The sequence below is a fragment of the Polypterus senegalus genome, chromosome 1, assembly GCF_016835505.1.
Source record: "Polypterus senegalus isolate Bchr_013 chromosome 1, ASM1683550v1, whole genome shotgun sequence".
Lineage (NCBI taxonomy): Eukaryota > Metazoa > Chordata > Cladistia > Polypteriformes > Polypteridae > Polypterus > Polypterus senegalus.
Window position 1 is genome coordinate 171862250 of NC_053154.1, and position 24990 is coordinate 171887239.

Sequence of the window (24990 nt, forward strand, 5' to 3'; positions counted from 1 at the left end):
GTCTATATATGTTTTTGGATTTGTTTTTCTAGATGTTAATTTTTCATGTCTCTCGACTCTTTTTCACTATGGTAATTAGCTCAGGAAGCATGATGTGTTATGTCATGTAAAAGTCAGCTCTGAGTACTTCTGGGTTATCTGTGAGTGTAAACAAAAAACATTCTCATTTGGTGGTTTCTTCATACCGAATTCTGATTATTTAGCAATATTGCTATAGTTATTTTGATGACAATTTGGGGGTGAATTTATTTATGGTGAATTGGTTTCTGAATGATGCTTGACACTTATTTACATTTTGTCTTCCATTACCTCTAGAGTCATAAATTAATCTGCATTCTGTCTAGTGTAGTTGGAAGAAGAATAGTCAGAAAGTTAGCCAAGTCAGTACATTAAATGTATTATATATCTTTCTTCACCTTGTTAGGGCTGAACCAAAGTCAAATTTCCCTAAAACGTGATTTATTTAGGTTGTTGCTTAAGTTCTAGTCTCTAACAAAGTCTTCCTTTTTCAGTGGTCAAAGTTTAGACGCTTTGCTGTGTGTGCTACCTTTGTTTTATAGTACTATTGTGCTGGCAAAGGGATGAAACACATTGCCTGGCAAAATCACAAAACAACATGAAATAATAATAAAATAATTCTGTGCGTGCTGTGGTGGTGGATCGTGAGGTCATCATTTTTAACGTGAATCGGATGCAAGGCCCTCTAGCAGCAGTCATGAGTCTAACTGACATGAAACGATGATCTCCCATGCTGGGTTTCATGCGAACTGGACCACCATTTCTTTGTTAAGAAAATCTAAGGCAACATTTTGATATGTATGTGTTTATCAAAACTCTTGATAGCAATTATTTTTGATTTTTCTTTTTTTTTTTTTTTTTACTTTCATAAATGTGTGGCACAAAAAATGTGTAAAATTAAAAATGTATGAATTCTGAGTGTTAATGCTGTCTGTTTACATGAGTATAACATTCTTAGAAAGAAGGAATGCACTGGTGAACTCAACAACAGCAGAAGGTCTGGAAAACCACAGAAGACAACTGTGCTGGCTGATTGCATAATTCAGTCCTTGGTTAAGAGGAACTCCTTCACAACATTTAGCCGAACCAAGGACACTCTCCAGGAGGTAAACCTTTCATTGCTAAAGTCTACAATGAAGAGAATACTTCAGCTAAATAAAGATGGAGGGTTTATCACAAGGTGCAGACCACTGATAAAGCGTGAGCATATGAAGGATAGATTAGATTTTGCCAGAAAACATTTTTAAAAGCCTGTCCAGTTTTGGAACATTTTCTTTGGACAAAGGAAAATAAGATCAATATATAGCAGAAAGTTGGAAAGAGTATGGAGAAGAGAATAAATGGCTCATGATCTGATGAATACTACATCATCTGTGAAACATGGAGGAGGCAGTTTTATGGCATGATCATACATGGTTGCGAATGGAGGTCAGTCACTAGTGTTTATTAATGATATGAGTGCTGGCAAAAGTAGCAGGATGAATTCTGAAATGTATAGGGCTAGATTAACTGTTCTTATTCAGCCAAATGCTGTAAAACTGACAGGACAACACTTTACAGTACAGAGGGACAATGAGCCAAAACATATATCAAAATAAAACCAAATGCTTTTCAACTCATAGTAGTGGAAGTTTCTTCAATGGTCTAGTCAATCAACTGCCCTCAACTCAATTGGACATGCATTTCACTTGCTGAAGACAAAACCGATGGCTGAAAGTTCATGGAACAAGCAATAACTGAAGACAGCTGCAGTAAAGGAAAAGTAAAGGCATCAGTATTGTAGAATCCCAGCACTGACACTGGCACTGATCATTATATTGATGATTATATTAGTTTGTCCAAATACTTTTGAGTCGCTGAAAATAGGGGGATCATGTATAAATATGTCTGTCTTTTCTAAACAGCTTATACAATATTTTTGTTTAACCCCTTGAATTAAAGATGAAAATCTATACTTCAATCACATCACCAAAACTATGAAAATTGTGTCACTCTCCGAATACTTATGGACTTGACTGTAATACATATATATATAGAGTGGTCCAGATCTAATTCTGCAATTTTCATTATGCTATAACTTATTACGTTTATTACATAGAAAAATCACCTGAAAAATCCCAGACCATCGAGAAGTGTGCAAACTGACAACATGAAGAGTCGTCTTTGCGCCGAACTGGAATCGTCCCCGCATAAATCAAAGTCATCCAGACGATCTGGATCTGCATAATTACATCTGGATCACCCTGTACATTACCTGAGTTTAAGCTTCCATGGTTGAATATAGTTCAGCACTTTAAATACTGTGTTTTGGATTAGAACATTAGAAAACTCTAGACGAGAACAGGCAATTCAGCCCAACAAAGCTTGCCAGTTCTATTTACATAATTGTTTTGAAATAACATTATGTCTACTTTTGAAAGTCCCTGAAGTCCTACTATCTACCACACTACTTAGTAACTTATTCCATGTGTCTATGGTTCTCTGTGTAAAGGAAAACTTCCTACTAAAATAGTTTCCAACTGTGTCTCTATGTTCTTCTCTATGTTCTTCATGAACTCATTTTGAAGTAACAGTCTTGATCCACTGTACTAATTCCCTTCATAATTATAAACACTTCAATCATGTCACCTCTTAATCTTCTTTTGCTTTAATAGAAAAAGGCTCAGCTCTTTTAATCTTTCCTCATAATTCATCCCCACTGTCCCAGAATGAGCCTAGTTGCTCTTCTCTGGAGTTTTTCCTGAGCTGTTATGTCCTATTTGTAAACCAGAGACCAATACTGCACACAGTACTCCAGATGAGGCCTCACCAGTGCATTAGAAAATTTGAGCATCATCTTCTTGGACTTGTACTCTACTCATCATGGGCGCTATATAACCTAACATTCAGTTAGCCTTCTTAATGGCTTCTGAGCATTATCTGGAAATTGGTAGTGTTGAGTCCACTATGACTCCTAAATCCTTCTCATAAGGTGTACTTTAGATTATCAGACCTCCCATTGTGTATTCAAACCTAACATTTTTACTTCCTATGTGTAATACTTCACATTTACTTACATTAAATTCCTTTGGCCACAAATCTGCCCAAGCCTGTATGCTGTCCAAGTCCCTCTATATTATCTGCCAGTCCATCTAGCTTCATTTCATCTATGGACTTAACCAGCTGTTACTTATATTCCTATCTAAATCATTCAGGTACAGTATGTTAAAAACAGCAGCAGCCCAAGCACTGACATCTTTATAAGACCACTCTTAACATTCGCCAATTCTGATAGGGATCTTCACACCATAACCCACTGCTTCATGTGTATGAGCCAATTTTGCAGCCATCTACACAGAACACCCTAAACTCCCACTTTTCTTTAGTTTAATTCCAAATCTGTACTATTATATACTTTCATAATGAGTACACAGAATGAAAGGTCACCAATCTTTTGAAGCTTAGTGTGATATTCCCAAGATGTTTATTTAGATATTCATTATTACAAATTCATTATATTTTAAAACGTGACACATTGGGGACTTTTAGGTGCAGAGTCCTGCTCATGTGGAGTCTGCACATCCTCGCTTTGTCTGTGTGGAGGTTTCCTTTGAGTACTCCAGTTTTCCTACTTCCTCATTAGGAATACTGACAATTTAAACTGATCTCATTTCAGTGAGGGTGACTGTACTCTCTGCTTCTTCCAGGATAAGCTGCTGCTTTGCTTTTGATGCTTCTGGGATAAACTTCAGTTCTTGTAGAATTAAACTACATTGTGCAGGATTGGTAATATGTCTGCTTCTCTTTCCGATCATCATTTGCCTTTATTGCTGCTTCGTATGGGAATGAAGAGAATGTTTTTCCTTTCGTGTTTTGATCTTGTCTCTTAGTGACTCCAGAATGGTTGATATTCTTATTTTGATTTTATTTGATAAACTTTATTAATCCCTGAGGGGAAATTGTCTTTTCGCATGACCTTTTGGCAGTCAAAGCCCAGGTTCAGCCATAGTACATTGAAATTTGCTCCTGGAGCAAATTTCAGGTAAAGAGCCTTGCTCAAGGGCCCAACGGAGGAGAATTCTTATGCAATGAGTGCGCCCTTTTCTCTATTTTCTTGTAATGAAAGACTGATGCATAGCCAACTGTCTTTTAGTGCGGATCTCTTTTTACTTCTCAACCTGACATTTCTTACATTATTATCAGGCTGTTTATGAACTTTACACTGTGAGAGATACTGTCTATGCCCAAACTTAGCAACTGCCTTAATGATTTTTGAGAATATCTTTCAACTAAGGACTTTCAGCACATCTCTAAAATCATGAGCTCCATGACTAGAAATTATGGTCTAGTCAGCTTTGGTAACATCTTCTGCTGGTTTCATTCCATTTTAGGAAGGTCTGCCCTTTCTTCTTGCCAGTCCTTAATTACTGCATGGTATATCTAATTTACATTTGCATAGGCAGGACATAAACATGTGTAGACAGTGTTTTATGTTTAAAGCCTATTGTGACAGAATTGGCAGAGTGCTGTCTGCAGCAGGGTACACTTGGTCATGCCATGCTAGTTTAGAGGTTTCAATGAGTCTGGAACAACATTAGAATTTGAGAAGAAAAACAGAGTACCAAGAAACAAGCCCTGCTGAAAGGATGTTAAAGCACATCATACAATACATTATTATTATTACATTATTATTTTCTACAATATATTAATATATTAATATATTTAATGTAGTGAAATTGCACCTGCATTTATTTGCTATGTAAATTGAGGAAAATTATTAAAGCACATTTTCTTATTGTATTATGAGAACATAACAGCCAGTCAACTTTGCAGAGGTGGTAGATATTTTAAAATGTTTCTGTGCAGTCACTCTAAATAAACATTTAAAGGTGGTTCTCCAAGGGGATCCATTTTTGGTTCCCAAATGAACCATTCACACAGAGGTTCCAGGAAGAACCTTTTATACAGATCCATAACAGGATCCAAAAATAACTGCGAATAGATTATAACAGATATGTGAAATAGCAGTGGGTTCATGATTTCAAGAGGACCGTTGCTGCATACATCAACATAGACCATGTTCAGGTTTTCTTGATCCGTTAGTATCCATATACAGCCTATTATACATTAAAGGATTTCTCTTTCATCCACATATTGGGAACCTTTTCCTAAGTCCAAAGAACCAACTTCATATGCAAAGAACCCTTCCCAGAATGAAATGGTTCTTTGTCAAGCAATAGTTCCACGAGAATTGACAAAACACAGTAAAGTGCCATTAAAGAACTGCTATTTTTAAGAGTGATGTTTAATTATTTGAAACAATGATTATGGCAAATCCTTTTGAAATGTGTGAATGCTGAGTAAAATATTGTAGAAATTTCCTGAATGCATTATTACAATAATTCTTCATATTAGGCATTACAATCAAACACATATATTTAGCACTATATAAATTACCATGATAAATCAAACTAAAAAAAAAATCAAAACAGAACTGTCAAGATTACTGGTCTCTGTATAAATAAAAAAAGGTTTGGATTTTAGTGTATTACTTTAATCAACATATTCTACTTTTAAAAGTAAATTTGAAATAAAAATCTATCTGTCACATGCTATATTTGTATAGCTCGTTTCCTGTCTATCAAAATTTATCTTTTAGTATCTTTCATATCTGTCAATTAAAAGATGGTACAGTACGCACTATTTGTAATTAAAAGTATAATTCAAACTGTTACATGTGTCCTTTAATATAGATATATGTTATGGTTTAATAAGTGCCTTACAAATAATTGCAAGCGTCACTGCCCTAATTCTATAAATTGGGTTCGTTAAGACAGCAATGTCCGCCTTGTTGATCTTATTCCAATGCCGTAACCCATTTAGCTAAGAACATATACTGTTATGAGTGAAAGGCCCATGCAGCTAATATCTTCAAAGAGCGATTTTTTCTTTGGCATGCGATAAATAGGAAGCGTATTGGCCCTGATGGTAGAACAAAAGTAAATAGCTAAAACGAAAATCACTGTCGCTCATAAAGCTAGTGGCTCCTCATCACACTTTGTCATGTTTGTTTCATTGATATTTCGTAAAAATTAAACATTAAGATAACTTATGATATAGTATTCATTAAATGTCATGGTCAGTCGAGTAATCTGTGTGTCACTGAAGCTCACAATGGAAGGACAGATTTTGAAGAGGACCCTTTGTATTATATAATATAAACGACGCTGTAACCTCAGCGGCCGTTGGCTCCGGTCCCAATGTGTTTGATGCACCGGCGTGGTGCAAGCAGATACGATCGCCATTGTTGACTGAACACACCGACTAGCGATGCGCGCTGATTTCTCTCCCGCCGCCTTACCGTGCCGTCCCGCCCGCATTCCTTCCTGTAACCGCCCCTGCTCCTGTCTCGCTGATCGATGCGCTTTTTCAGTCACCCAGTCAACAGGGGCTTCTCCAGCGTGCACGTCGCCATGGAAACGGAAGGAGCAGCGTTCTTTTTCCATGGAAACGATCGACTCGGCGTTCTGTTTCCACGGCAATAGTCGAAGAAGCGTCCTCTTTCTTAAACAATCTACGTAGAAGTCACGCCTCACGCGCCGCTGAGTTTGAAACTGTAGCTTGAAAGTTTAGCGCGATTGGAAAGCCGGCGGACACACAGATAAAAAAGAATATCCATAAATCACGGCTTTTTCTTCGTGAGGAAAAGGAGTCTTTCAGAAGGAACTGTGAAAGGAGCCATTACTCTTCTTCGTCTACTTGTTGTCGCCGTTACTATAGCTGCTACAATCTGGAGAATTTTTCACGGGCGAAGGCCAACTAGTATAACTTCTTGTGAACCATGAGCTCGGAAAGTGAAAGAAACGAGCAGGGGCCGGGTCTGCAGTTAGAGGCGGTCATTCAGGTAAGATCGTAACTGCGAACCGAGCATTCGAGACAGAGCGAAGCTTGCACCCGTGATGACCGACAACACAAAAAGTATCATTTGCGCAGACTTTGACTAAACTGCTGTCATTTCTTATGTTTAGTTTTTTGATAATTTGCTACATCTTCTTATACTGCTGCATGCTGATCCTCAAGGTAAGAAGAGTATGGGGAGGCAGAGATAGAGACTTAAGGGGGATGCAAGGAAATCTGATTGCTCTTACGAAAAAAGAAAACGAAAGAAAGAAAATTAGGTTACTTCACAATTAGCATTTAAAACTGAAGCTGCGCATTTGTTGCACTTTTGACTAGTAAATGATTTTTTTCAGCGCAAATGATAGCGTTTAGATGTTTGTGCCAAGGTCAGAGCTTGCAAAGTTTAATCAGCCATTTATTCGTAGAGTGATGATATGAAATGTTATATGTGCAATATTGTCGTATTATAAACTCACCAAAATGGCCATATCAAGACAGCCTAAACAGTGAACTAAATATTTGACTCTTAATTCTGTCCTACTTTCCCAAGTGTCCTGTACTGCAATCCTAAATTAATTTTTTTTATTGGTTTGAGTAGTTCGTTCTCCCGTCTTGTAAATAGGTTCACTCTCTTTGTAATGCACGAGAGATGCCAAATAAAGTTGCATACATTAAAATAAACTGCTAATTAGATTCTTTACATTTATTAAAAAAATGCAATTGGCAGTATGATTTAGGTAAATATAAAATCCAGTGACCCTAATACCTGCCAATCAGGTACAATGAAATGTGATAAAAACACAAATGTTATGAGCATAAGCAGGTTGAAGGTAGTGTGGTCTAGTGAGTAAGGCTCTGGACTTCAAACTTTGAGGATGTGGGTTCAGATCCTGCTACTGATATTGTGTGACCATGAGCGAGTCACTTAAAAAAAAAAAACAATGCAACAAATTGTATCTCAAATATTGTCACTTCAGATAAAGGCATCAACCAAATCAGAATTTGTAGACTGTAGGGCAAGGGAGTCAGCAGGCTATATGTTGGAATTTGATTGTTTGTCCAGGCCATTGAAATGATTTAATATAAAAATGAAAATGAAATGTGGTGCAAATGTCATTACTGGAAAATTAAAAATTAGAGAAGAGTCAATGCAGCACTTATAAGAAGGGTGAAATGGTAATGTTTACAGTTTAACCTGAGGATAGAAAGGTTTGTCTGGTTTAAAGGTGAAATGTTTGCTTGAGACAGCTGATGCTTGGGTCCTTGAACAGCAAAACAAAAATCACTAATGATGACAAAAAAATGTCAAATGTCCATTATGTGAGACATGTAGGGCTTTAATAACAGAGTGCACAACTTGCCAAGCAGTTGGAATTAAAACCACAAGTTCACAAGTTCAGATTCCTCAATTCCTTACTAACCCTGAACAAGACACTTTTGCAACTTGTACATAAGTTTAAAAAATGGGTTTTGTGGGTTGCATGGTGGTGCATAACATAATTTTTCTCCCTCACAGTTCAGATATTCTAGGTTCAAATCCTTCTTTGTCTCTTGTCTTGCACAGTCTGTTTGTTTTCTACAGATGGGCTTTTTTTTCTGATATTCAGGTTTTCCAAAAGACATGAACGTTAGCTTAATGGGCACATTGTCCATATATGCTTTAAATGTGCCCCCAATGTCTGTCCATATGTGCTTTAAATGTGCCCCCCGATGTCTCTCCGTATGTGCTTTAAATGTTCCCCCCGATGTCTGTCCGTATGTGCTTTAAATGCGTCCCCCGATGTCTCTTCCAGTGCTGGGAAATTCTGTGACCTTCTTTGACTCTGAACTGCGTTAACTGGATTTGAACACAAACGGAAGGCTTGTACGGTGAACTTGTAAGATACTTTGGAAAGCTAAAGCGTTGACCTTGAAATGGGCTGCTTGTCGATTGGACTTTAAATGAATTTTTGTTTTCTCAGGCATTGGTTATTGTGACGGTGCATTAAAATTTGTAAGGTGTTTCTGGTTCCAACCTCACCATTGGCTGTCTCTGTCACCCTGAGCAAGTTCTTTGGGTGCCATTTGTAATACATATATGCAGTATGTCCACACTGCATGATATGCTTAGTATTTTTATAGTGCATTTGAATGGTATCCACTAATGAAATGCAGCGTGTCTTCTTTAGAATATCCCCCACCACTCTTAACAATACTGGTTCTAAAATGGAACTTTTTAGGATTTTTCTGGCTACTCCTAGAACTTGACGAAGAGCCGTTTAATTCTGGGAAGGGTTCCTTACATACAAACTGGCTCTTTGGCCTTCTCCTAATATGTGGACAAAACAGAAATCTTTATTGTGTTGCAGGATACCCAGCAACATACATCCAAATCAAGAAAACCTGAACATATTCTGTGTTATGGTATGCAGAAAGAGTCTTTTTAAAGCCATGACGCCTTTGGCGTTTCACAACTCTGGTATCATCAGGTTTATGTACCCTATTGTGGATCTAAATTAACAGAGGGTTCTTGCGGCATCTTCACATGGATGATTCTTTATTTGAAACAAAAATGTTTTCCTTATGACATTTCTTTGAAAAACTTTGTTTGGCACTTGTTTTTAAGAGTGCACAATGTATTTTACTGTATTTCCAAAACCACTGCACCTCCACCTGCCTCTAAGTCCTTAAATGCAAAATCTGACATCTAAATTGCAAAGTTGAAGGAGGAAACAATATAATCTTAGAAGGAAAGCAACAAGAATACAGTGCATCAGTGACACCAAGAGTGTCAATTCCTGTTAGTAGACACGTTCTGAGGTGACACTCCAAAGAATAAGCGTGGAACTTAGGTAGAGAGCTGTAAACTAACAGGATGTGGCACCTTGAAGAAAAGGGAGATACAGCCTTTGCAGAGCACACTGGGTAAATGGAAGACTAATAGGCAAAAAGAAAAACGCGAAATAGCTCGATTTAATGTCATTTTCTGAAACATGCCTATTCCTGCAGTATAAGGTGCAAGGTAGAAACCAACTCTAGATAAAGCACCAGTCCATTACACGGCCCACTGTGACACACACCCTATGCCAGTGTAGAGATGCTAATTCACCCAATGCACATGACTTTGAAATGAGTAAGACTGTCAGCTAGGCACTGGGAAAATCAACAGAATACAGACATAGAATGCCAGTGTTGGTGCTTCATTTCAATCTCCTGAAGCTGAGAAGCTGCAGTGCTATCCCATGGACAACTACTTCAGAAAAAAACAAAAAATAGACTTTGGTCAAAGAAATGAAGGTACGTTTAGTTCAGCATTTTACCATCCATTCTTTTTCTGAAACAGCTTTTTTGGCTAGTGTATCAAAATGTTAGAATCCGAGTGTAAAAAAATGAAAAGATTCCAAAGTGGTTCTTTAGAGCAATGCCATAGGGCAGCCATTTTTGGTTCCCAAAAACTCATCCACATGAAGGCTGCAAAGAGAACTTTTATTAATTTACATATCTAACAGATTTCATCAATAGCCATGAAGAGATGAGAACAGATTGTGAAATACCATGGAGTTCCTGATTGTAAAGGGCCTCTTGATGCATACAGTAACACCGGCTAATTCCTCTGTTCTTGATCTGTTATATCCTGCTAGGTAGCCTATTATACAATAAACATTTCAGTTTGGTCCACATATTAGGAATTTACAAAGTCCAAAGAATCAATTTAATATACAAAGAATCCTTCCCAGACTGAAATGGAATTTGTTCTACAGGGAACCACTCAGCCCAATAAAGTGCCATTTTAGAACCATTATTTTTAAGAGTGCAGGCCACAAAAAAAGCACAAATGAACTCTGGATAGGGTGTCAGTCCATCACAGGACATATTTATACACATTTACTCGTGTGGGGAAAACAGAAAGTCCTCCGTCAGCCTAACTTAGACTGAAGTACTCCGAGGAATCCCACCTAAACATAGAGCAAGAGAGAGAATACACAAAGCTCCATGCAAACAAACAGCACCCCAGTCCAAGTGTGGTGAGGCCACACCGCTATTCACTGTGCTATGGTGCCAGTCTTAAGCGCATAAATACACCAAAACAGGTTTTTGAACAATGTATTTAAAAGACAACTGCATAGCGCAGTATAATAATACTATTTTAATAAAAAAACATTTATTTAAGGTGCCTTGCATGACAAGGAAGGTCACCTCACAGAGTAAAATGGACAACAGCAATAAAACAACAGTAAAGATTAAAACAATAAGTAAGCAAACAATAAATAAACATTAATCAAAAATGAAACTGGCATGAACTGAGGCAATAATGGACAACAGTAAGTAGCAGATATCTTATAAAACAGTTGGCTCACAGTGCAAAGGCCTGTAGGAATAAATAGGTTTTAAAAGCAGTTATCCTATATAGTTTGTTAGTACACATTGGAAAATAATGTAAAACTCCATGGAGTTGAAATACAATATATAATGAATATTAAAGTTAGGGGCAAGTGCACTGCACTCAACAGTTAGGAGTAATTCAGCAATGTAAATATTCTAAAAATGTGAGTAAATAATAAATGAATACGTTAATCGCGCATACAGTCCAAACACATACACACGTCATCCTCCGTGCATACAACATAAATAAACAGATAACTAAATACAAAGGTCAGGAATGCAAACACTACTGCAGAAAACACCTTCAGATCTACAGCATGTGGTGAATGCTAACATGTGCGACAGGCAGACTGAGCCAGCGACTGGAGACCTCAAGGCTGCTGCTGCTGCTGCTGCTGCTGCTGCTGCTGCTTCAGTCGCCCGCACTGTGCATCAGGAAGCAAATGACTGCATCTGCCAAAAGTCCAGCATGTTATGACTCCACAAAAAAAAAAATAAATAGGAAAATCATCAAAAGTGACTTAAGAGCTTAAAACCATGTGAAAAAGATGAGCATTTCTAAATTCGTTAGGAAGCTATATCTTGCACTACTACTCATTTATAAATGCAGAATAACTGCATTTCAAATGATGTCTCTTCTAAGAAATAACTTGCCCTGAGATAAACCACGTACAATTAGTGCTCACTATGTTAAAACAAAGAAGCTAAGATTATCGGTGGAATCCTTTGATGAACTGGCACCCTGTTCTGTGTTAGTTCCTGCCCTGTACCCTTTGCTGCTGGGTAAGCTCCGTGACATTACTGCTGGTTTAAGGAAGGATCATTGGCTTCAGGATGCATGGTAGAAGTGTGTAAGGAGGCACAATGGAATCTGAAGAGAAGGTCTACCATTGTTGTTTTTTTTAACTATGCTCTTTTTTGTACAAGTAAAATTGAAAAATCATGTTTTCTTTTGGTTGTTCTTTAATCCTCAAATGTGTTTTTAATGTTTGTAAAGCTGGTCAGTTTAAAGTGTTTTACAGTGGCTGAGGTAACTAGCAATGCAAAGGAGTCTCTTCTATTATTGGCCATTTCTCTTGAATTTTTGTTCCTGCATAAGCTAAACTGTGCATTTGTGAGGTGAGCCTGAGCTCCTGTTTCATCCTAAGCATTGCCAGCATCCCCTCACCACAAATGGAAGCAGTCTGGCCTTTTCACTGCTGGTGAAACATGCATGTGGTCAACAACAAAGTGCAGTGACAGAGCGGAAGGAGGGAAAAGACAGAAATAAACATCCGAAAATACAAAGCACTGAGGATACTACCAGCATTTATTTTATTTAACTTACCTCCCTCTGTTTTGTAATACTGTACCTATAAAAAGTATTCATATGGTGGACCTGAAATGCAATGCGCAAAAAACAAAGTAAATAATGTGAACACCAATCAGAAAACACAAAAACAAATGAGGGAATGCAAAACAAATTGAATATGCAAAAGCAAATTATTGGATGATGGATGGAGGGTGGCACGGTGGCGCAGTGGTAGCGCTGCTGCCTCGCAGTTAGGAGACCTGGGTTCGCTTTGTGGAGTTTGCATGTTCTCCCCGTGTCTGCGTGGGTTTCCTCCGGGCGCTCCGGTTTCCTCCCACAGTCCAAAGACATGCCGGTTAGGTGGATTGGCGATTCTAAATTGGCCCTAGTGTGTGCTTGGTGTGTGTGTGTGTGTTTGTGTGTGCCCTGCCCAGGATTGGTTCCTGCCTTGTGCCCTGTGTTGGCTTGGATTGGCTCCAGCAGACTCCCGTGACCCTGTGTTCAGATTCAGCGGGTTGGAAAATGGATGGATGGAAGGAAAAGCAAATTAGAATACACAAAAACAAACTGAATATGCAAAAACAAATGAGAACATGCAAGAACAAATTGAATATCCACCCTGCGTGGAGTTTGCATGTTCTCCCCGTGTCTGTGTGGGTTTCTTCTGGGAACTCCGGTTTCCTCCCTCAGTCCAAAGGCATGCAGGTTAGGTGCATTGATGATTCCAGTGTCCCTAGTGTGTGTGTGTGTGTGTGTGTGTGCGCCCTGCCTGGGGTTTGTTTGCTGCCTTGTGCCCTGTGTTGGCTAGGATTGGCTCCAGCAGACCCCCCGTGACCCTGTAGTTAGGATATAGCGGGTTGGATAATGGATGGATGGAAAAACAAACTATCCATCCATCCATTTTCTAACCCACTGAATCCGAATACAGGGTCACGGGGGTCTGCTGGAGCCAATCCCAGCTAACACAGGGCACAAGGCAGGAACCAGATGAGAAAATGCAAAACAAATTGGAAACACAAAACAATCTCGGGAACAACAAATGCAAGTGGAGCAAAATGCAAACAAAACGACAACTGTACAAATAAGTTGAACGCTAAAAGGTAAAAGTTCTCTTATCTTTTCTAGGTATTTTATATACTGTACGTTTGAAGAAAAGATAATTTTTGCATAACTTTGGACACTCTTGGCCAGAGCAGTGTTTAAAGTATTACAAACCTTTCAGTATTTTTAGTTGCTTGTGAAGCTATAACTTAATGTCCACAGCACTCCGTGCTGAAAAACGTTCGATATTGGCATTACTTTTATTTTAGTAGTGTACACGCTACTGACATGTATTATTTAACATGCCCAAGGTTGTGTTTCTGTGACGGTTTTATTCCTAGTGTTATTAGTTTTTCTCGTCAACACCTTTAGGTGTGGACCTAAAATGTATTCTAACGGCTCGGGGGTGAGAGAGTTAGTGTTAAGCTGGACTGTCGGGATGTGGCCCTGAAAAGTACCATTAGCTTATTTAGCTCATACACCCCACCCGGCTCCATCTCATTTCGTTTACGCAGGTTCTGTGAGCCGACCCAAGGCCAGGGTCCACATAGGACGCTCACTGCAGTCAAGCATCAGAACCGATGAGCTTTAGCTGCCAGGATGCGCGCGGTCGAAAGTGCTGTGATTAGTCCCCCTTGTACTCGCTACACACGGGCCTGCTTTTATTAGACGGCTTCTCAGGGTACTTCCGTGCGGCCACAGAAGCGGCGCGTTGAACCCGGAGCGCTGTGGAATTTTCATTTCTGTGTATTATTCGTGGATGAAATAAAAAAAATTATTTCACTTTATGGAGTCTCTCATAGCAGTTTATTACAACTGCACTTTTGATCTTATCGGTCCCAGATCCCGTGTGAGTCAGGTACTTTGCTCTATATTTGTCATATTTCACTTTAAGTAGGCTATTTCATAATCTCCATATTTAGAAAGCGACTATGAAAAGCGTCGGGCATTCCTTTTAGCGAATGAAAGTTTTTTGTTAAATCGCAGACTTCCGTGTCTGACTTCATATTTTAGTCTGGTCACTCTTTTAAATGCTATGCCGGTAAAATAAATAAATAAATAAATAAATAAAAGCGGCAGTACGTAACGAATCAATTATAGGGTCTTAACGAGTGATGTGGTGGAAATAGTGACGCTGTCTATTTAGGTATTTTTTTTAATGATTTGACATGAAACGTTTGCATAACTGGCAGAGATTCATTTTAAGTTTTACACACAGAAGTTTGTCAAACCTTTACTGACTGTTAGAAAACCATAAGGTAATGTTGAGAACGTGACGTCGAGCGGCCATTCATACGGCACCAGAGTATTGCAGGTCACATACAGCCGTCCAATTGTGACACATGCGACAATTGTTTTTATTTATTTATTTTTAACGCGATTTGTTAGTTGGCTGAGTTTACACCAAACTGTTATATCTTATATCGACCCATCAAATTCGTTCAACTGTGCCTCCAACAGACTTGTCAGATTTCCACAGGATACAAAATCCCATTTACTGGTGAAACCAAATAAGGTGCTTAGGCCCATAGTGTCCAACGATAAACAAACGTTATATTTTCTGCCAAAGTACCTAAAAAAGATGAGAGATCTCTTTTACTTTTCTTGCTTCCAAGTTCCACCACACCACTCGTTGAAAAACTGGGATTGAATCGCTTAGCTTTCACTGTTTTTTCTGCTTATATTTGGGTTATGCGCTGCTCATTTTTGTTTTCACACTTTTCAATTTGTTTGCGCAGTTGTTTTGTTTGAGTGCTATTCTATTTGCATTTGGTGTTTCTGATTTGTTTTTTATTTTTCTCATTTGTTTTTTGTGCTTTCTGGTTTGTTTTTCTGTATTCAATTTGCTTTTGTGTTTTCTGACTTGTTTTTGCATTTCCGATTTGTTTTTGCAACTACTGATTTGCTTTTTCACATTTTATAGTTATACAACATTGAATGACACTGGGTTTAATTTGGATTTTTTTACATGGATCAACAGAAAAAGATTCCTTAATGACAAAGTTAAAATAGATTTCTGCCAAGTGGTTTAAATTAATTACAAATATAAAACACAAACTCACATACGCATTCACCCTGTTCAAGTCAGTATTTAGTAGATGCATCTTTGGCAGCCATGACAGTCTCGGTTCTGTGTGAACAGGTCATTGTCGGCTTTGCACATCTGGACGCTGCACTTTTTCCTCTTTCTGCTTTGGAAAACTGCTCAAGCTCTGTCAGGTTGCATGGAGATTGTGAGTAAACTGCCTTTGTCAAGTTGAGACACAAATGCTCAGTTGGACTGAGATTTGCACTCCGAATCAGCCACTTCAAGAGACTCACATTGATGTTTTTACACTATTCCTGTATATAGGCCTCTTGATGGCCTCACTTTTTACAATAACTTTCTTCTTTCACAATCACTTAGATTTTGTGGATAGCCTGCTGTAGGCAGATTTACAGCTATACTCTTTCCATTCCTTAATGATTGGTTTAACTGAACTCTAAGAGATATTCAGGGTATTGGATGGGTTCACCGACAAAAGCGCGATAGACATATGAGCGCCAACAAAACCGCGACGGACAAATGTGCGCCAACAAAATCGCCACGACAAAATTGCGAGAGAGGCCAAGAGAGTGGGACGCGTACATGTGCATTATGTACACATTATGTGCTAGATTATAACTGTTATAACTGCTGATGGCATGCCGTGAACAAATAACTCAGTCAAGAGTTGGCATAACGCGTCGTATACAAAGCAAAATTACCAGCAGTCAGGTAGCCAGCAAGTAAATACGCTCAACTATCAAGACGTCTTCCTACATATGCAGGGCGTGATCTTAAGGACTATATGCATGCTGTGTCTCATAATATTGACTTCTAAAATAAACATTATTATATATGCTTTAAACTAGTAATTCATATTTAATGAAACTTTCAAGATTTTGTCGGCACGATTTTGACGCCGCGTTTTAATGGGCGCTATTTTGTCGGCACTCATGTCTATCGCGCAAATGTCGGGTCACACTTGGATGTTTTCTTGATTTCATTCCCAAACTTCTGCTTTTCAGTCACCTTCTTATGGAGCTGCTTGAAGTGTTCTTTTGTCTTCATTATGTAGTTTAGGCCTCCATTTTGACAGATAAGGTGCATTTATAATACAATCAATTGAAACCTCAGACAGGTGATCTCCATTAAACTAATTCTGTGATTTCAAAAACCAACTGGCTGCACAAGTAATGACTGAGATGTGTTATAATTAAGGGGGTGAATATTTATGTGAAAAATTAATTGTGCTCTATATTTGTGATTTACAGATGACTTTGCAGAGGGCAATTTTCACTTTGAAATTAAAGAGTCTTTTTCTGTTCATCAGTGTCAAAACAAACACATTAAATCTACTCTCATGTCATGTCATGTTGCATAACAAATGTGAAAACATCCAAGGGGTCGAATGTTTTTTTAAGCAGTGTTATTACAGTCCCAGCATTATTAACTGAGAAGTACAATTTTCAAAAGAAGGTTTATTGCAGTGGTTAACAGCGTTGCCTCAAGTCTTAGGGCTCCAGAGTTCAAATCCCATTCTGGTTGCTATCTAAATGGATTTTGCATGTACTTTCCTGTCCTTGGAGCTTTTTTCAGATACACTGCTTTTCCCCAAAACTCCCAAAGACATGCAAGTATGAAAGGTGATATTAAACTGGATGATAATAAGGCTGGTGTGTGAATTAGTGTAACTTTAGATGGATTGTGTGTCACTTTGGGATTGACAGGTATAGCACGGAAAGACCCTGATTCGTGGAGACCCTCTAATGACAAAATTAATTTGGAAAATGGATGGATGAGATGATGAACACCAATACAATGTAATTTCTGTCTGATAATTAGTACTTGCTATCAACATAACACAAAAAAAACCACAAAAAATAATAAAGAGGTCTGCATTATGTTCCACCTTGCAAAGGCCTGTTTATAAAATTTGTGCCCGACTGATCTGCTGTGAATGAACTACATATTTTTCTATGCAACAGTCCTACAGTAATGGAGATAGGCATTTAATGCAAATAATACAAATTGTAAAAAGGAGACTCAACAAAGTAAGAGTTGGGGCACCACCTTGGTGACCCTGTATAATTTGAAAGGATATATAATAGTTTGCGGAGACATCATTCCAGATAGGAGTGCAAAACAGAACTCAGAATAAGATAGCCAGTTCCTGTTTTATATGGTTAATCATCAGGAAGGGGCGGGTCCAGGAGGTGGACAACAGAAGTGCCATCAGCAGTAGATTGGCTGTCAGTTTTCTGTTCTGCAAAGGGAAGAAGAGAGAAGGCATTAGACCACAGGTTCAGTGGGTAATTGCCATCACCAGAGCTCTTGAGGTGTCTCCCATATGTAACAACATAAATGCACATCATTTTTGCCTTCTTTGTAAGTAAAGGGAAAAAGAATAATGCATTTCATTATGTTCTCTCCAAAATGCGAGCAGATCCATAACCTATACTCACTGTAATTCTAGATCAAGCATGAGAATGACAACATAGTCTGCACATGTCAATCTGACTTTGTCCTGTTATGAAGCATTTTAAATTTAATCAAGTCTTAGTGTAGCAGATCATTGTGAGGCCACCAAAACTATCTTTAAAAATACCCGAAAAATCATCTGCTTTCTTTTACTTTACAGTGATAGTGATGCTCCCTCTGGGATTCAGAATCCAGGGTTCAAATACACTCTGTCCCATTCTGTATGTAGTCTGTTTGCTATCTGTGTGGTTTTCCTGCCAAATGCAAAGACATGCTGGTTGATGTAACTTGAACCTTGAAATTGGATATCTGCTGCCAAAATAAGGTGTGACCCCGCATGGTCTTGAAGGGATCTGAGAACGTCAAAGTTCAAAAAAGTATACAAAAACTGGATTAACCACATGCAACAGTGCCGCTCTGCATAAGGTGACAGTTTATTTATCTTACAAAATAGTATACAGTTTGGTGTTTATTTAAGACATCTGCTATTCTTATACTTCCGCTTAATAATCTGAAAGTTGTGGTACAAAAATGCCCATTTTTAAAGGAAACCTGCCAGAACCCTTCATTTTAGAAAGAAATACGAATGTATGAAGTGGTTGGGCCTGAAAGTAAACACCAATGTTTTTCTTTGTAAAATTCATTTACAGACTGAAATAATATTTGCTAAAGATGTTTGGATATTTTAAATGTCCAAGTACAGAATCTACAGTGATTAATACAGTATACACCAATCAGCCACACCATTAAAACCACTGACAAGAGAAGTGAATAACATTAATTATCTTGTTACAATGGCACCTGTCAAGGGGTGGGATATATTAAAGAGCTATTCAATAATCAGTTCTTGAAGGTGATATGTTGGAAGCAGCAAAAACTGGCAAGCATAAGGATTTGAGTGACTTTGACAAAGGCTAAATTGTGATGGCTGGATAACTGGATCAGAGTATCACTGAAATGGTAGGTCTTGGGATATTAGTATCTAGCAAAAGTGGTCCAAAGAAAGACAACCAGTGAACTGGCGTCAGGGCTATAGACACTCAAGAATTTCTCTTGTGCATGAAGAGCAAAAGATAGTCCATCTGGTCTGCTCCCACAGAAGAGCTACTGTAACACAAATTGCTGAAAAATGTAATCCTAACCATGAGAGAGAGGTGTCAGAACACACAGTGCATTGCAGCTTGCTGAATATTAGTCTGCTTTGCTGCACACCATTTAGAGTGCCCATACTGACCCATGTCCATAACAGAAAGCACCTACAATGGACACAGGAGCATCGGAACTGGACCACAGAGCAATGGAAGAAGGTGTCCTGGGTCTGATAAATCGTGTTTTCTTTTAGATCATGTGGACAGTCAGGTGGACATGCATCATTTACCTGGGGAAGAGATGGCACCAGGATACACTAAGGAAAGAAGGCAAACTGCTGGAAGCAGTGTAATGCTCTGGGCCATGATCTGCTAGGAAACCTTCGGTCCTTGCCTTCATGCGGACATTACTTTGACACATACCACCTAGCTAAAGATTGTTGTGGACCATATCCACACCTTCATGGCAACGACATTCCCTGTTGGTAGTGGCATCTTTCAGCAAGATAATGCACCCTGACACACTGCACAAATTGTTCAGGAGTGGTTGAAGAACATTACAAAAAGGTCAAGGTATTGACATGACCTCCAAATCTCCCAGATGTTGATCCAAATGAGAAAAATAAGTCAGAACCATGGAGGCCCCACTTTGCAACTTATAGGAGTTAAATGATCTGCTACAAATGACTTGGCGCCAGATACCAGAGGACACCTCCAGAGGTCTTGTGGAATTCATGCCTTCATGGGTCAGAGCTGGTTTGGTAGTACAAGGGAAAGCTACACAATGTTACGCATGTGGTTTTAATGATGTGGCTTATCATTGCTGGGAATCACTCCAGTCCCTTCAACTCTGAATTAGATTAAGTCTATTTAAGAATGCTATCTGTGAGTTTTGCCCCAGCATCTCAAAGACATGCATATTGGGTCTTCTGAAGACTCTAAATTGGCTAAGTGTAGGTATATATGGGCTTGAAGTACTGTATGGTTTGTGAAAGGAAGCAATATACGCATGATGAAGTTTTGGGGATCCAGCCAGGACAACCCAGTTTATTGGCATGTTGGCAAGTTGAAAGACACAATGGTCTGGAAATTCACTCTTGGAACAGCCGTATTACTTCTCTCAGCACTATTTGTCAAATATGCCCATTTCCAGTCTTGCCATTCTTTAAAGTCAATGAATCAACAGGGGCAGGTTTGAGATTGCCCCAAGAAGTGACAACAGGGCTCTGACTTTTCAGGCCTTTGACTTCTCAGGCCTTTCTTCACATCTGAGAAGGGAAGTGGCAACCCCGTTAGTATTTGCTCCAACTCTCATTCATTTCCAGAGTTTGTCATAGAATCAACTTCTACAAGAGACTCACCATGCTCACATGGTTGGCAGGTTGTTTAAAACGTATGTCTGGTAATTTAGAGAGTTTCTGTCACCAAGAACTTTAACTTTTGTCCGGTAAACATCTACAAAAGAAGCTGTACAGTTTAGTCAAAGTTCCACTACAAACATAATAGTTCTTTTTTACTTTTGACTGATATTGCTTCTTCCTTTACCACTGGCTGGATTGTCTACCTTGGCTCCTAGATCCAAGCAGTTTGTACCATATACGAATGTGTATACACAAGAGGCGGTGATTATATCCATTTAATTTTGTTATTACCACACTGATCCAATTGTCCGGCTGGGTCCTAGTATCAGGAATCTATATTGATTTTCTTTTTTTTTAGACTGCCACCTCTGCTATGTGTGAAGACATACATCCTGTTAGAGTTGAAGTAGTGTCAATAATGCAATGCAAAATACCTTGTCAGTTTAACTGGGATTTCCTTGGGGTTCTACCTCGGGTAAACACTATCTGGGGATTGACAAAAACTTAAAGAGTAAAAAAGGCTGGACATGAATTCCAGAACTTTTTCATAAACTTTCATAAAAACACCACACCTTGTAGTACCAGTAATGCCATGGCTGTTTTTCCAGAATGATTAAAAATTATAATTGTGTCGGTTATCATATAGAATAATAGTAAAAGGGTGCTGATCCAGAAATGCCACCTTCTTGTGATCTTACATGATTATTGAAATGCAAACTTGTTCTTTTCAGTACCAGATCGGCCATTCCAGAAAAGTATGAAAACATGGCAAAGTAGTAAACACCCACCTAAAAACTGAAAAATTTAAATAATCCGTCAGCTGTTAGCGATTTGAGACTCCACAGAGACAGCCAAGATAAGATTAAAGGCTGAAATTGACACTTCCTGGCTACATGTTGTAAAATATTTTCCCATACTTTTATGTTACCAATAGCAATTAAAGAACTATTTTTCCTTTATTTCTGTAACTGTGAATGTAAAGTTGCAAAATCCTTTTCTAACCAAGAGACTTTTTTTGGTGAAATTCTTCAACTGTTTTTGGTTCTGAAAGTTTACTTTAAGAATCCTTTATTAGCTACCACAGGATTAGGTATGCCTATTAATTTATTTACATAAAAAGTTTCTAAACCATAAGAAGATCAGATATTACATTGGTAACGGATACTGCTGGACTTAGCCCAAACTTGGAGCAATGGAAAAACCATATATAAACAAAGGCAGGGAAACCCCAGCTTTTATGTTCGGAATCTCTGCAACAAAGCCAAACTATTTCACTAAAAGTGTTTTGCATTACTTTGTTTCCTTATTGTAGAGGTAAAGAGCGAGCTGTTATTTGGCAATGGTCTTAGGGAACTAGGAATTTCTCATCCTGACTCCTGGCAGCAGCCATAGTGGAATATTAGTGTGAATGTAGACAGGACCAAGGTCAAGACGCCTTCAAATGCGAGAGCCAATTGACTTCTAATGAAAAAGCAGGAGGGGGAAAAATGTTACATGTGAGCCAAGCAGGTGTCTGATAAATCATTTGAAAATAATTAGACATCTGGTTTCTTAATATATCTTTTAACTGGCAAAGTTATGTCAGGAATATTATAGTATTAAATGATAGCCATATTGAAGCAATTATGATTTAATGTGCAAGTCTAGTTTTCATTTCCATCTACTTGGTTACAGGCAGAGAGAATATTCATTCATTCACTCGGTCATTCATTCATTCATTGAGTTATTTTACACTAGCTGCGCTACCACTTGAAGACAGGATGAAATCCAAGAAATCAACGTCGACCTCAGGTTTATTTGATTCATGGGTCGTCCATTTGGTTTGGTATAATACCACACACCTGATCCCTTTCTCACTCTAACAGCAGCCTTTTCCTATTCAGACAGAGCTGCTCTTTTTCACCATCTTCTCACAATGATGCTCATCAAACTGACCAAACATCTAGTCAAAGTGTTTTGCTAGGAAAATGTGGCGGAGGTCGCAACTGCATTGACATGTATTAGCGACTCTAGCCAAGTTGTGTCTCTGTTTTAGTTTCCCGACATGCAAACTGATTTACGATTATTTTTACTCATCCATTGCTCACCACACAGAGTTATCAGTCATTGGCATTACAGCTATAAACTTCATTCATTCTGAGTGAGGGAAGGAAATTTTTGTACCATGCTGCTGTCGCAGGTATATAATGTTATACAACAGAATAGGCTGATAAGTCCAGTTTTCTTATTTTTAGACCCTTGTTTGGTATTTTTATCATCATTTTTGATTTTTTTTACCCTTCTACATGTTTTGCCTATTTTTACATTTTTCTTTCTAATCCTAGCAATTAGACAAACATACAGATGCACAGACACACTTGTCCTTTTATTAGGGTGGATTATGAAAATAATTGCTGACACTTTCCTATATTCATTAATTTATTCAAACAACTGTTTGATTTAACGCAACACTAATAAAATGGTTACTGTTTTGCATAGATAGATCAATCGATAACTTAATGATATATAGAGGAACCAGAGACAAGGAGGCAGTCAGCAGGAATGTTCGGGTACTACTCCAGTAAACCCCATTTATTTGCATACAGTAACCAAAAAAAGTAAAAGGGGTGCATGAAGCACGATACAAAAGGCACTGATTCTTAAATCAGTCAAAAGTACTTTTGGTACTTTTTATTGTTCTTGGCTTTGCTGGTCTTATTGGACTCAGTGTCCTGGTCAAGAATGAGACACTACCTTCCTGGATCATTGTTTTATATGGCAAAGTGACTGGAAGGGGCAGGTCTTGCTCCAGACTTCACAGCTGGGTATGAGTGTCCTCACTGGGCTTTGGAATAAGGACAGGATACCACTAGTGACAAGGCCCCTCTTGCCCATGATTAGTAGTGCTTACCTTAATCGAGTTTGTCAGGGGAACCCCGAATACACATGTATAATGATAGATAGATAGATAGATAGATAGATAGATAGATAGATAGATAGATAGATATAGCATTATGTTTACTCCTTTCATTAGTTCAAGTACTTCTTTGGTTACTTGAAAACAAGAACAAAGTGATTTTTATTTATGATAGACATAAATAATGCAGCCTGCTTTTTTTTTTTTTTTTTATAGATTTAAGGTTTTCCTTTGAAAGAATAAATTGTCTTTGTGTTGTTTGCTATCTGATACTTAATTTATCAAACTGTAGGATTTGGTAATGTCTACATGATAATATATGGTGTCCTGACATGGAAAACTGAACAGAAAAAGGGTGTGCTTACTTTTTCACATCACTGCATTTATGTTTGCAGGTATGTATTACTATATACTAAAAACTACCGTATAGGACCTTAAATGCAAGAACCATTACAGTTAAATGTTGAGAAGCAGTTAGAAAAACCAGATGACTTCAATTCTTTAAGGAGCAGTCTCATGTCTGATGATTCATTTATATCAAGTATGATGTCATTGGCCTGTGAAGGCAGTTGACTACAGTATTTGTAGTTTATTCGTTTTCACTTAAAATTTTTTGTGCATAGTTTCTGCTTCCAATTTTATTTTAGAGTGTGTTCTCTCGCTCACAGTTAATTTGTTTTACCATAATCATGTTCTCAAAGGAGGTGTCCATCCATCCATTGATTGTCTAAGATGGCTTAATCCAAATTAAAGGATCTATCCTGACATTGTTCCACATCTGTTCACCCATTACTGAAAATCAACACATTTTTAGGAGGTCCTGAAGCCTCAGATGCAGACTAATATAATTAATCTCTTACATCATTTCCCATGTCATTTCTTCTGTGGTCTTTTGATTGATTTCCAGAACATTTAATAATGTTGTGTACTTTTTCTATCTAACCCTCTGCATATCGTCAGTGGTAGTTTGAATCTGCAAAATTAATGGATAAAGACTAAATATGATAATACCTTACTGCACTTTTATTTTAACAGCAACACTAACAATAAAATGGTTACTGTTTTGTACAGATAGATAGATAGATAGATAGAGCAACCAGAGGCAAGGAGGCAGTCAGAAGTAGAGAGGAATGTTGGGGTACTACCCCAGTAAACCCAATTTATTTTCAAACAGCAACAAAAGAAACAGAAAAGTGGGTGCTCGAGGCACAATAGAAAAGACACTGATTCTTAAATCAGTCAAAAGTCTTTTGGTATTTTTGTATTTATTATTATTCTGGTAACACTTTAGTTTAGGTACTACAAAAATGCATTTATTACTCATTTACTCTTATGTAGCAAGACCTAAACAAAGGCTTCTTTTTGTCTTTATAACACTTACGAAACATCAGTAGATTAGTTATTCATCTCCGCACAGTGTGGCATATTGACGTGATGGTAAAATTACTTGTTAATGTGAGAGATTCACAGGTCTTATACTAAATGTGTAATATTAAGAGACCTGTGTCAGAGTTACGCCACCTCAGATCACTCCAAAGTGAAGTTCTCTT

General features: G+C 38.1%; 1 protein-coding gene across 2 annotated transcripts in view; it reads left to right on the plus strand.

The window, feature by feature from the left end:
- Positions 1 to 6618: 6618 nt before the first annotated feature.
- crocc2 (ciliary rootlet coiled-coil, rootletin family member 2) overlaps positions 6619 to 24990 on the plus strand; it is a 232484-nt gene continuing 214112 nt past the window's right edge. Inside the window, exon 1 of one of the 2 annotated variants that reach the window (XM_039763044.1) lies at positions 6619 to 6901. In XM_039763044.1, coding sequence (XP_039618978.1) covers positions 6839 to 6901 — 63 coding nt within the window. In that variant the 5' untranslated portion in view covers positions 6619 to 6838. Of the gene's footprint in view, positions 6902 to 6931; positions 7078 to 24990 lie in introns of those variants that run through there. The other variant, XM_039763051.1, reaches the window with a different exon arrangement.